A 14,751-nucleotide genomic window follows, 5' to 3' on the forward strand; every position below is an offset into this window, starting at 1 on the left:
CAATGGAAGGTTGGTTCCATGAATCATTCTGTTCCGAACGAGAAATTGGAAGAGAATCCATCCGTTTGGTTTTCATTTGCTCCTCTTCACTTTTGTTCGTGTCACCGTTTGTGTGCACAAAACGCATCTCGACGATACAGGCCGCCAAACTAATTGCCACTCATTTGTTTGGCTTTAATTTGTTCGTATTACCGGTTAATTTTTATGCAAATTGCTCCGTTGATTAGCGGAGCCCGCAGTAGTTCTTCTCCGGGCTTCTTCCGTCCATCGGGACTGAAATGGACCTTACTAACTAGCATCGATTACCCGTGCGTCCGGGAGAGTAAGCGGGGACCTCTTCCGAGTCGCTGGGAGGTAATTGTTCCGCACGGAAAAAAGGCAGACCTTGGCTTGCGTTGCACGGGTGGAAAAGTGGTAGACGGTTCCGTCCAGACGACGCTTAGAGAGACTCGAGCGGAGGAGAAAAAAATTCTGTAGAGTTCTACGCCCGTCCGTGATGGAAGTCTAGTTCTTGAGGGGTTTTTCCCCCTTACTTTGCTTCTTACGCTCCCGAGTCCTCCCGGGATGTCCCACGACTGGAGCTGAACCCTTCAAAACAAGGGCCCCAATTATCGTCCACCGCGATCGTCATCGACCAGAAGCTAGAGACGGTGCGATCCTGCTCGAGATCTAGCCGGGCGCGCTGCGTGCAGGAGGCCCGAGGATCTATTAGAGGAAGCCATGGATCTGGCCCCATGCCGGCCGAGATGCGCCAGTCATGAGCGCCACTCATCGTGTACCCCGGGAGAGTGTAATTATTTATGCATCACTCATATCATTTCCACCGACCGCCAGAGCGGACACGAGGACCGGGTGGCAGGGTGGGGTGGGAGGCCTGCTAGAGTCCTTCACGGTCACGGTCGCGCGCTCGGCCGGGGCAAGTAGTGATGACCCCGAACGGCTGCGTGTAGCCATCCACTCCATCTTTTCGCTTCGCACCGGCTATGATCTATCTTTGTGGGGCCAGAACGCCAGAAGCGAAAATGGAATCGAATCGGCCAATGTTTACCTTGCGATGGCGAGGTGAGAGGGGGAGGGGGGTCTCAAGCTGTGCGAAGGAAGCTTTTCCCATCCTGAAGACCGCGGCAAAAGGCGGCAGGCGCAACGCGCTGGGAACTCCACAGGAACCGACACTCCGAAAGGGACTGAGCACAAAATTATGGCGTGTTATTCCACGCGGTAGGCAATAGACCACAGGAGAATGGACCTATTGCTGCCCCAAACCTTCTCCTTTTCCTCTCCTCACCTCACCAAGACCCGTAACAACATGAATATTTGTTATAATTTATGGATTGTTTTTCCCGCGCAGGCAATCGTTTTCGTGGAGCTGTGTGTTCGTTTTCGTTTTCATTCGGTCTCGGGAATAGATTCATGCGAGAGTGGAGCTTCCTCGGCCCTGTTTGAAGGATATGGACGAAGGTTCTATTTTAAGCCTAGCGGCCCAACCAACCCAACACTCCACACACGAGGAAGAAGACCAAAACCGACCGATCAGATTGCGATTCGATTGCGCTCGTGAGAACCTTCCCCGCCACCGCGTGTTCCCCTGTGGCCACAACGCGCGCGTGTGTGTGTGTGTGTGACATGGGGCGGGGTGTGGGATTGGTAGCGTGTTATGACAAGTCTCACATTTCATAGCGTATGTTCGAAATGGTCGGTTTCTGTCCGGGATAATGATAAGTTATCTCTCCTCCGCAGGTTCAACATTGCGGTTGCATGCTGCGTTCGGACGGTGTACATTCGTGCCGGAGGGGGATGGGGCGAAAGGGGAGCAAATATTAACCTGCCCACTTTACACGCGTTTATCCCGACTATGCCTAGCGTCTTTCTCTCCCTACGAAATCTATCCCTTTAGGGCGATCGTGGCGCAGTTCATGGGCAGGCAGAAAATGACAACACGCTTAGTGCGACTCCACGCGACTCCCGGGGCTCGAGGGGGTGAAAGTTACGGGCCAGCAGAGAAGAAGCGTAAATCTAACACCTGTTGGTGAATCAGATCTACAACTTCCGTGGAAAACGGTCTTCGGTATTGACGATACAATCGAACGATGCAGCTCATATTGCACAACCTGTGCGCGGGGATCGATTGTGGTTTCTGATCTGAGATCAGATAAATACGGATCCGATTTCCATGCGCATGTAGATCATAACGATTTGTATCGGGTTCATCATCGTACCATCTAGGACCTGAGGTTTTAAATCAATATTTATGTAACAAAATATGGTGATTATTCGTCTGGTTCGATCGGCAACCAGCTGAATATCACTACGTCTGCTTTATGATTGATTTATGCCCAATTATCCACCAGTTGGGCATTCCGTTTTAGATCGCATATCTCATCGCCATCTCATCTGCCGGCCAGCGGATCACATCTCTTAGGAAAAGTGGTCGACCCACGGAAGAGTGGAGCTGGCTTGCGCCTCACAAGTAGAAGCATCGCTGCTGCTGAGCGATCGTATTAATAAATTCTCTTTTCCCAACCGATTGCTAACCGATTCCACCCCCAATACTGATCCTCCCCCGGGGGTGAAGCGCACCCACATTTACCACACATGCGCGCGCACACCACACATCCACCCACAACTGGGTTGGATATAGCGTGCAGTTGTTGGTTGGCTGTTGTGCATATGCAATTTTGCGATAATGATCGCATTGGATCGCTTGGACGCTGAAGAGCCGGGCCGGGGAAATCGGGGTCGGTTCTTGCTCGGTTCCTGGCTCGATTAAGCTGCTTCTGCAAGCCTGCACGGGTTGATGCACCTCTCCCCGGAACGAAGTTGGAGTAAGCGACATCGGGGAAAGGGATTGGAGGGAGCCACAAACCACAGAAAGGGTGATTTATAGGTACTAGAATTCTGCCGGAGCTTGACCCAGGCGCGGAACGTTGTTTGATATTGGCACCACGTGTGTGTGTGTGTGTGTATATGCACAGACGGGTTGTACATTTAAATTAGTGTTTGTTTGTTGTTGCACTGTCGACCAGAGTCTATCATCCTCCACTCCACCAACCTCTCTAAATTGCTCGAAGCAGCCTGACACGAACATTAGCCACCATCACCACCACCACCCCTACCATCACCGACCTTCTTCTTCTACCGCTTCTTCAGGGCGACGCGATTCGATTCGAAGACCATAAATATTAATTGAAGTGTGCCCAATGATGCGAGAATATGATCGCAACGATACCAATTAAGACCGAACCCTGCAAGATCGAGTGCTCAACCCCTCCCCACGGCAAGAGTGGACGCGGACGAGCTACCCTCATCTCATCTATAATCCTCCTCCGCCTTCCCGGACTCTTATACTCGGAGGAAGAGTTGCGCCATCGAGCGCAGGTTTTAAGCGTAGTGTTGCGCTAAATTGGTTCTCGTTCTAGTACGACACACGATTCACATTCCTTCGTGGGTCTCTCAGATGCATCAAGCCTATGGGCACACACGCACACGCACCACCCGTATATCCGTGGGAGGGCCACAAATTTGCATTTTTATGAATTGACTTTTAATTGGCGTCGGCTAAGAGAATCAACTGACACGTGGAAGTGCAAGTTACCACAATCCCGAATTACTCAACCCGACGGAAGATCCTGGTTCCTGGAGTTCCAGCAATTTGGACTCACAATGGCGTTAAGTTCCAATTTTAAACTCAACTCCCCAATATAGACAAGTTCCAACGCATGTGTTTTAGTTGCACGCTCTTGTTTCGTTCCATGCGGTGTCTCCATGTGTCTTAGTCTCCTGAGGATAAGTGACACGCCGACAATTATTTGTGACGGGGCCAACGACGGAGGAGACAGACACACCGTTTTGACAGCGAGTTCGGAACCGAACCGGACGTCCCGGCCCGACGCAACGGTTCCCAGCGATGATGTAATAATAATAATATGTCAGTTTAGATCAACTTGCACCGCTGTTAGGCTGTCAGTTTTACTGCCCTTGCCTTGGGAGGTGGCAGCTGCAGCTCGGAGTCGCCCGGCAGCGGCAACAATTTGCGCCTAAGTGCCATCGTGTTTACTTTGGCGTGTGTGTTCACGTCCACGGACCAGTGCTTCGGAACGGTCACGAACTCCCTTGCGAGAGGAGCAGCGGTGGCAAATGCAGTTTAAGAGGTGACCATAAAAATAAAAGTGTTCAACCTGAGCCGTACACTTTCGCAGTGGCCTATTGGGAGCGAGTGGGAGGGAGGGGTTAGTCTAGGGATTTATTTTTCGGAGGACATAGCGAAAAATTGAATCGATAAATGCAAAGCTGCAGTTTTACGATTGCTGTTGTTGCCATAAAAACCGCACCTAGTGAACCTCAAAAGGGTTTAATCGGTAGAAAAATGTGAACTTCGATTCGATATTTATTTTTATGTCCCTCCGATGGTGCCAGCAAGTTCAGGTGTGCTGGACTTCCGAGAAGAACGTTTTCTTTAGAACAAACCCATACTGAAAGATCACTTGTTGAGCTCACCTACAGTTGGGATTGTGAGACGGTTATGGTTTGGTGATACCCTCCGGAGAGGTCAGGTATTCAGCAATCGAAGCGAAAACAAACTCCACTCGAGTTGAAGGTTAAAGAGAGGTTCTATCTGTTCCCCAGTAAAGACGGTCAATCACAGGATCAACCGTAGCCGATCGAACCCTTACGTCGAGGTTCACAGGACGCGTGTCTGTCTAGGAGGCGCCTTGGACTCGGCACCCGAGCCGAGCTTGGACACGGTTCGATGCTGCCGCATTCTTGATCAAAGACAAGGGAGGAACACCGGGGGGAAAAAAAGGTGCCACATACGAAGAATCACGGAACATGGAAACATGGACACACGATTAAACACGGCGGAACGGTACCGGTGCAACATTGTTGCAGCGAACGAAGGCAGGCATCGGAATGTTCGCTCCAGCCAATCGCACCCGCTGACCTACAGCTTACGCCGGGTCAACGGGAGGGGTGCTGTTCCGGTGCGGGGAGGGAGGGGAGGTGTGCTCGCGAAACGGTCCATAAACATGTACGGGAAATGATTCGCCATTAAGGTGCTACATAACTTCTGCGGCGTCATTTCACCGACGACGATGTTCTCTTACGGCTTTTCTTTTTTTTTTTGTTCACCCGATCTCTTTCTCCGGGAGTTTACTTTTCCTGCCTTCCCCCCGGGGGCAAAAAGGTAAAAGTAAAACTAAAACCAGAGCCTGAAGGGGGTTGTTTGGGGAAGAAGGGATTTCAGTTCGATTCCGAACGCGGATTAGGTGTCGGCGGATCGATACAGTTTGCGTAATCGGGTTTGTACGTGCGTCGGAATGTTCGAAGGCGGTGGGAGTGAAGAAAGGCAACGTGGCAAAAGGTTGTAATATTTTACCATTATCATGACCATCATCATAATCATCATTATCATCATCATCAGCAGCATCATCATTACCCTCAACCGGGGGTCGCTTTGGTAAATGCCAATTTACGATCCTGGAGTTACATTTTCCACGCGTTTCCACTGCCGGGTTCGGGGTTGGGGCGAAGAAGCAGACACCCCACCCCCTTCCACCGCCTAGGATCGTCGGGGTTTAATTTGAAGAATTTGCAAAACATGAGATAAATATATGATTATGTGTTCATCGTATCATCGGCGCGAGTTCGCCGTTTGCAGATGATCGAGCGGAATGGCGATCGATCGTGTAACATTGATTGAAAATCGTTTTCCAAAGACGATCACGCACACGCGTGCGATCGTGACGCAAAACAAAGTAAAGGCTTTATACGATGAGTTTTTAAATGATTATAATTATTCAGAATTGCCCTCAGTAGTTTAAAATTAATTGCAACACCAAATTAGATTGCGTTTGGCGATTATTGTTTTATTAAATTGTTTTTAACCTAAAAAGAAACAGTAAATTATTGCCCAACATGAAAATGGTGTGGTATGAGTTGTCTTTCAGGTTGTTGTCGTTGAAATTATCAAACAAGAACATCGATTAACCGCGATGTGGAAAAGCGGATTCTTGGGGTTAAGCCAAAGTACAATTGAACCTTTGATCGGTTGAGAGTTTGTTCGCATCATAAATCAACTCGACGCCCAAGGACACCGATTGACAGCAACAAGGCGTCGAAGAACATCGTCGTTCCACCTCAACCACGTTCCCGTGCTTATGGGAAAGTTATTAATCATTCCCTAATCCCTCGAACACGGTTGGCGTGTGGACTAATCTCTCCGGCATCAGTATTAGCCCGAGCGGAACCCTACTCGCATTTAATTAAGTGTCTCAAGCTCTTTGCACCTTAGGGTGTATCGTGTGTTGTGTAAGTGGCTTTGCTGCACTTGTTGTGGAACGTCGACGCCAATGTCGAATGTCGTATAAAATCGAGAACGCCCAGGAACTCCGGATGCAATTTGATTTTAAAATACTTCACCCCGAATGCTTGGGTTTAAAAGAGTACCTGGTATTAAGTTTTAATTAAGCACTGAAGTTTCTTACTCCGCTAGGCAAATAGGAGTTGTCGACAGTCGGTTGCCCGTCGGACAACCTGCTCCATCAAGTAACACCTTTTCATCATTATCGCATCGGCTCCGTCCCGATTGATTACCGACTTCTCTTCCTGTTGCCATCGGAAACAGCTCCGTCCATCATTGCCTCGCGGCAGCCGGTTTTCGCCTCAAAAGGAATTTTTCACTTTTACTTTCCACATCATTCCCGGCCCCCGGGTCGCGGTGGTTGTCAATCAAGGAAGCAAGAAAGGACACGCGTTTTTTTTTGTTGCTTCCCTTCGGTCGTAATTTATCTTCCATATTTGTCTTCAGATCAAGCCTTTGACGGTAGTTATCGGGCGTAATTTACCCGGGCTATTTTACAGCCCGGCCAAGGTTCGGTTGACACATAATTGGTGTTTTTGTTGCAAAACTTATTTACTTTAGTTACACACGCTGTGTCGCAAGGGAGGGGAAGCAACAGCATGTTTAACGTATTTTTTCCACCCCGACCATGCTAGAAAAATGTGACGACAGCAACCGTCGACGCCGGAAGATCGTCGGGCCGGTGTTTATTTTCCACCGCACACACAGCATCACGACTCCAAGCATGGCCGACCGCGTTCTGGCCGGATCGGCGCAAAACTATATGCGGCTAAGTATGTGATTAGCGTCCGTAAAGTATTGGATTAAAATAATAAACGGGCTGAATATATTGTGCAATTAAAAGCCCACCGATTGTCCGACCCCGGGACGGTTGGCCGGGTTCGGGTTCATTTATTTTACGGATGGTACTTTTCCCCCCCATCCCGTTCGCTCTTTGGTGGCCACCGCTTGTTTACCTCATCATTTTCAATTGCTTCTTCGAGTGGTGTCCCTTCGGTCGGCGGTGTCGGAGTCACACTCTCCTCCACGACCGGTGCTGCAACGGAGAAATAAAAAGGGAAAGGGCAAAAGGGGGTGTGTTGTTGTTGGTTCGCCTTCACCCCGCTGCCTCGTGAGTCTTCGTGAGGCAATCTAACACGACCGAACAGGTTGGCGCAGAGGGGCATCATTAGCCAAACCGGGTCCCAACACAGCGCACCACCCTCGCGCGCGCATCCCCGAGGCGTTCGCCAGTGGGTTGCTGTACCGCTTCTAACACGCAGGGCCTCATTTGTCGGCGATCGGAAAAATCGGTAGCATTAGGCCAAGCCGAACCCCGCTTTCCGGCCCCATTCTTTTTCTTCTCCCCGCTCCAGTCCAGGACGGACGTCGAACGGTTACATCCGTTCCCTTCGACAGCGATGTGGCGTTTGTGATGGCGCAATCGTGTGTATTTGCAAACCACCTTCCCCCTTAACCCGCCGCTTCCTTTGGCGAAGCAGGGCCTTGCGCGGACGGTCATTTGCGCTAACGGTTGCGTACGGTGCAACAGCAATCAGTGCAAAAATAAACAGGACTTCGAACCACGGGGGAAGTTGGCGTTGTTTAGCAAGACACGAAACGAAACGAAAAAAAAGAGAACTGCACCAACGTTAAAGAGAAAAGTAATTAAAGCTCGCCGGACGGAGGTAGGCTGGCATCGAACGGGGTGCCGGACCGTTGCAGGAATGCATTAGGAGGCTGTGTTTGCGAAACGCAATTGGTAATTTGTTGGTATTTTTCAGACGACCTTCCCCCCTCCCAACTAATTTCGCCCGTTCGTGTATGTTTCGGTGGCATCGGTACAACGAGACCATGGGGAGCATGTTCCCCAAGCGCGATAACATTCGAAGCAGTTAATAAAACTCATGGCCACACTAGATCATTCGTCGGTCGGTCTAAATATTTGTGCCAACGGCCCGATCGTAAGATCGACAATTACCTGCACCGGACTCAATGTGCGAATCGATCCCGGAGTCGATGTCGTCTAGCTCACCTGAAAGTAGAGGAGAAGAAAGCGAAACAGTTAGGCAAGGAACTAAAAAAACTAATACTGCATACGAATGATCTACATCAAGCTTCAATATTAAGAAGTTATGCTTATCACTTCCGTCGAAACGATGGGGACAAAACTAATGTTAGTCCATGTTTCCACTGTTTTGTTCACAATGTTGATTAATAATTAGCTGCATTCGATCGTGAAACATCCGATGTCGGGACGGTTTTAATATTCATGAAAGGATGCTAAACATTAAGCGGAGGAAATCGGGCTTATGGGACTAGTTTTACACCGCGGTCCCACCAAAAAAGGGAAACAGTTGACATTTACATAGGCATATATAATTCTAGCAATCGCTTCCACCGACCACTCGGCACGGAGACACTTGATGTCGACAAGCGACAAGGAAAAAAGGGCAAAACCAACTGTCCCCCCAACGAGCCGATTACCTTCGAGTCGATTAACGCGTGAGAAAACAGCCGATCTTTTTTTTTTTAAAGGGACAGAAAAGGGGCATTGATTAATTCGTTGCCGCGCCGGTAATGGCTGACAACGGTCGACAACTCGATCGACGGCGGGGCAAAGGAAACAAACCTGCGAGCTGAAAAGCTATAAACAGTGGCCGTGGTGGTGGGATGGGAAAGCACGAAGCGAAAGACGAAAGACTCTCCCGCACGGAGAAACCGATGCGACAATGTACGGACGCGCGGTCCAGAAACATCGTTCGGAAGCCATTAATCACCGAAATTGTGTCCCTGGCGTAGGCACCCGAACATCCGAATTACCGCCGTTTCGTTGGAAGGTAAACCAGCCGGAGCCTGAGTCTGTGCGAACGACGCGCTGTCTGCGGAAACATAAGTGCTTACTTTCCTTCGCGTCCGCGTCCAATCAGACGCGTCCGAAGCGACGACGATAAGTAATCGAACACGATCCGTGATTCGGTGGAACGAGAAGAAAGCGAGGGTTGCTTCCGCTTGTGAGCATTAAAGTCCTACGTCTTTCATTAACGTTTGCCGAAAAGACAAACGGAACGGAGGTAGGGATGAGCGCGGTGCAGAGGGGAGACAATTTCATCCGCCATTTCGTGGTGAATTTCGAATGAAGTTTTAAAACTGAATGAATGTCAAACCCGCGGTGTCCCGGGCAGTTTATCGAAAGGGAAAACGTTGACGCAAATCGTGGCGTGGTACGCATATTAAGATAAACACGAAATCCCACTTACGTCCCACATTACACACACACACACACACGCATACAATAATCCCATCCTGTGGTGCGGGATTTGGGTTTCTTTCGGACAGTCTGTTAATTAAAGTCGCTCCGTATCCACTACCATCGTGGTCACTTTTCACAACAGCGCCGTCCGGGACTCAATCAATCGTTTATCGACTCTATTTTCGAACGTCTTGCTGCTACCTTCTATCGTCTCCTATCTCGGGGACGCAAGTTGTCCACTCCACAGCCGGTGACGGACGCTGTGACGACGGCTTGGGAAACAGGAAGCATGATGGGAGCAGCGAAATGAAAGTGAAATCGTTACTCGATCAACGACCTGGCCGCGTCTGCCCAGCGTTATCGAGGATATGAATGGGTGTGCGAGTATGCGTGAGTATGTTTATACGATTTTTTTTTCTAGTAAACTTTGCAAAAATGAGCGACACTGTAGGACAAAACACGTGGCGAAACGAAAGACTTCAACCGTACGTAAGAAGGCAAAAACTGGCATCAAGCGACGAACCTGACAAAAAATTTTTTGTGCTTAGCTTTGCACGTTCGGAATGTAATGATTCAATCGGGATTATTTTTTATGATTATTTTGAAATGCATTTTTATATTAGTGTAAAATATAACAAGCTTTCCAAACCTGCTGATTTCCTTATTGCTTTTGAAAATGCTTAATATTTCTTCATCATTTCATCCATCATTCCAGCAACTTTCCGCGAATTTGACCTATCCGTGGAAGCTGGGCCACGCATTATCTCGAACAATCGCGAGTCTACTGCATTTATAAAATTTCATCGTACTCTTTTAGGACAACATAATGTCGCTTACGTTCTGCCTGGGAAACAAATGGCTTTTTGGTTTGATCTTTTGCAGACGTGCTCGTTAACCGAATACCATCGTCCACCCACTGAAATGAAGAAGTCAGACATATTTGCAACTCGTCAGTAGTTGATCGCAATCCAGATTGCGCGGTGCGCGATCCACTGTGGTGCTTCTTCGCGTGGTATCAATTACTTTGCCGACATGCCGAGAATATTTCTCAGAGGGAAGCGGGTTGAAAAAAAAAAAAATGGAAGAAAAGTCGTGCAGCAGTCCAGCAGCATCATATTGCCCCCGCTTGCGTTCATGAGCCGTGCTGGCGTGGTTTCAAGCACCAGCAAAAGTGCGCCCGTTGTTCTTCGAAGCCATGGTAATGGTCACCCTGTACAATCGTTGTTGGCCGGACGCGTTTCATCCTTGCCTTTTTTCCACCCCACCCCTTGGACTACCTTGCCTTTGGTTCTTATCGTCATCGGCATCGACCCTCAATCAAACCGAACGTTGTTTCCCTGTCATCGGTTTCGCGGGAGCCGGTCGCCAGTGGTGCATTTGTGGCCGCGGGCCAATCGGGCGGCCGACGACGCCGTGACGGATGGACGGGGGGAGAGATGCAGAGATGGATCACATTTCGTCGATTGACGGTGCGATTTCTTGATGTGGATCTATTAATTTAACATACAATCAACGCAACGGGTTCGGCGGTTGTTGGCGAAGAGTGGCAAATACGTCTGCAGTTTGTATGCGTGTGTGTGTGTGTGTGTATGCGTAGGCCAGCATGGGCGAGATCGTGGGATAATGATTGTTCGGGGTTGCAGTTTTAGGTGCAGTTTTGCGTGGCGTGGAGGAGTTCGAGCTCGGATCGCACGATCGTCGGGTGAATTGCACGTCGTGTGTGAAACGAATATGATTTTATGTCTTTATTTACCGTGCCCCGATCGGGGTGTGGATTTGGCGAGCGTGCTGAATGTGAATTCGGATTGTCTTTATTGCTTACGGTGGGGGGCATTAAACATTGCTTTATTGATCGTGAAGGCAGTTTGATCAGATCGATGCCAAAAACGTGCCAATAAAGCGTGTGATGTATATCGGTGATCGGACGTGCATTGAAGTATTCAAATCATTGTGATTGGGGTGGGCAATAAAATCGGAGGGCTTATTCAAAGAAAAACAAGGTGGAAGCGAAGCAAATGTGTTTGTAATATTGCATCAAGTTATATTTCTGGTTGTAAATATTTTTATTTTAAATTTACTTTAAGAAGGCCGTAACAAAGGTAAGTGCCAATCAGAAAGGCTCCTTTCCTTTCAACACCCACATATCTTTTTTTTTTATGACAGGCGCCACAAAACGCACGCGCACACGCAAACGGTGAAATAAACACATAAAAATCATCGTTAAAATTAACCGTCCATTCTGCGGTGCGGGGCCCGAGGGCACTGCGCATAATTTATGATGATTTGAACGAGATTCTCTACGCACCTTCCGGGACCAATTTCGCAAAAAAAAAAAACCCCGGCTCGTCACCGGCCGGTGTGTCCGATCAATCAAAAGCGGGACGCTTTCCGGTGGAGATTGTGTTACGCAGCCATGCATCGCATGCCGACGGGTCAACATGACGATGTTAATCGAAAATGATTAGCAGCCCGGGCTTGGGGCAGCGCGCTTAATGTCGTCCTGGCACGAACGAGTGTCCACCAGGCGCTCGGCGACAAGTTGGTACGATCGGCCCATCAAAACATGGTCCCTTTTGTCGGGTGAATCTTGCGGTCGAATATATCCTGTCGGCGGATGAATTCGCTGGAGGTAAAATTCGCTCGCTTCTCCAGACGCCGATGCGCGATCGAGACGCCACGCAACGCGTCGACGTGCGGGCTTGCGTGCCAATAAAGTGTATTATTTATAAAATTCATTAATTTTAATTAAGTTTTATGCGTAATTACTCCTCCTGTGCGTCCGGGTGCGGGCGAAGATCGCGACGGCGCATCGGTGTGGGGGGAACGCTTTCCGATAAGAAACGTATCGGGCGCCGTCGACGGCGGTTTGGGCGGAGGTTGCGGAATAATGGTTGCGATCGATCGAAGCGGCGCGCAAACGATTTGCACTATCGCGTTGCCTATCGCGAACGGCAGCGATCGTGCGATCGTCATAAGGCGTCATGACGCTGGCGGTGGAGACGTGTCAAACCCCAGGGAAGCCGTGTGCAACCGCTTAACCGGCCAACCATCCCTCTGCCATTGCTGCTGCTGCAGAAGGGACGTAACATTTTATTAGCCCATCGCGCGCATACCCCCCGAAGCGAGTAGTTGATCTGCTCGCCACATAAGCTTGCTTCCTACGGTGGTGGTGTCCGGATGCTGGACTCTCTTCTGGCCCCCAAGTATACACCCATCCTGCCGATATCAACGGCGTTCGTTCGGCGGCGTAGCTAAATGTCCCGGAGCGGTCCAAAGCAAAGCGGCACACCGCACTCCACTCGGAATCATTCATCTTCATCTTTTAGCCATGACTAGAGAACGAGCTGCTCTCGCGCAACCTTGAGATCGAACTGCCCGGGGGCCACCGTTGCAACGATCATCTTAAGGATCATCACTGGGAGTTGGCCGGGAGGCTTAACATCAACATCGTCCCGGGGTTTAAATGATTTTTTTCTCCTCAACAGCTCAAATTAAAACACTATACTTTTTGCCGTTGTTTATGCTGCCCGCGGTTCGGATGATAGGATCTACTTAATTGAAAGAATGTTTCCGATGCCACGCCACGCCTTGGTAATGTGTGGAGAAAAGGCGTCGGCTGTGATATCGCACGCAGGCACAGACTATGATTGTACGCCTAATGAGCCAAACATGCACAATGCAAACGGTTGCGTCGACGAGAGATACTCTCTCTTAAATAAATCAGGAATCAATGGGGTTTTTAGTAGATTTTTATCAAGTTTTGTATTACAAATACTGTAAAATATGAAGTCATGCCTATCACTCTTACTGTCCGCTTCTGGGACTAGAAAAATTAAATTGGTTGGTAGCGCAGATAGTGTTTATTGGTAAAGTGATCCAAGAAGAGATCGATACTCCGAACCATCGTTATGAGCCTAGACTTGTGAGCAATATAGGGTTTAGATCTATATAATGGAATGTTTCATTAGGTAGAGGGAACATTTTAAAATCATAGAGGATATTTTCAACCGGTAGAGAGAACATTGCAACCATATAGGGGAATATGTCGGACAGCAAAGGGAAATGTGCATAACGAACAGAAAGGCTTGCAACCGGTTTGGGGATCAAGTTGTCAACCTAACAAAAGTCCTCGTTTGTTTTAATTTTGTTTATTTACTTTGATTCGGTTCGTTCACACAAGAAAAGTATATTATTTGCTGTATATTTTTACTCATCTTTTAGTCATCTGATTCTAATGAAATTAATACCTTCAAATTTTTCATCCACTTGTTTCTACTCGTCTGTCAAGGTAAAAAATACGACATTGTTTGTATTTTAGTTGAAAATAACGATGAAACGTTTTATTATCGACAGAAACATCATTGTCTTACAAAAAACAAAAAAACGATGAGCTTTGTTGATAGTTGATAGGTTGCTCCCCAAATCGATTGCAAAGTTCCCCAACGGGTTTGCACGATTCTCCTTGCTATTTGCAATATTCCCCTGTATGATTGCAAAGTTCCCCGATGCGCCTGTCTATATCCCCTGTGTCGTTGAAACTTTTCCTCTATCACTTGCAACATTCCATTATATAGATCGAAACCCTGTACTTTTAATTTTAATGCTCAAACACATGTATGTTGCGTCCAGTTAACATAAGTTTTAGTTACTTATTGATGAAAATTTGAAAATACAAATTTTGACAATTTGAAAATACAATGTATTTTCGTTGAGTTATTTAACAAATAAACAAATCATCTTCATGCCGTCCACTTTGGAAAATTCGACCTACGTCTTTGTACTTTGTAATGAACCATGAACTCTGCATGGAGTTTTATTACACTTCCAGTCGTGATTTGTGACCGCTTTTCTAGCACTTGTGGTACCGGCTCGGAAATGGTACACTTGTCTGCACCGACGCGCAGACCGAAGGCCAACGCACATGACACGGCCATAAAGAAGTTCAACACTCTCGGCAACGAGTCAGAACGACCAGAGCGGAAGAAGTGGATTCCGTTGAGCTCATGACAAATTTAAATTGATTTTATCACACATTACACGACGGCCTTCTGCCCGAAGGGGGAGAAGGGTTTCATGTTTGCTCGATTCGAGTGCAAAACTGCAATGAGGCTTCAGGGTGCGTGAGTGGTCGGGTTGGTGAAGGGGGAGTTGGTGATTATTT

The 14,751-nt window shown here is 48.3% G+C and overlaps 1 protein-coding gene across 1 annotated transcript in view; it reads right to left on the reverse strand.

Moving 5' to 3' along the window:
* LOC131264200 (protein outspread) overlaps window positions 1-14,751 on the reverse strand; it is a 204,974-nt gene that overhangs the window by 19,247 nt on the left and 170,976 nt on the right. The window contains exon 7 of the mRNA XM_058266489.1: window positions 8,319-8,372. Coding sequence (XP_058122472.1) covers window positions 8,319-8,372 — 54 coding nt within the window. The remainder of the gene's footprint in view (window positions 1-8,318; window positions 8,373-14,751) is intronic.

This window comes from Anopheles coustani, chromosome 2 (assembly GCF_943734705.1).
Source record: "Anopheles coustani chromosome 2, idAnoCousDA_361_x.2, whole genome shotgun sequence".
Lineage (NCBI taxonomy): Eukaryota > Metazoa > Arthropoda > Insecta > Diptera > Culicidae > Anopheles > Anopheles coustani.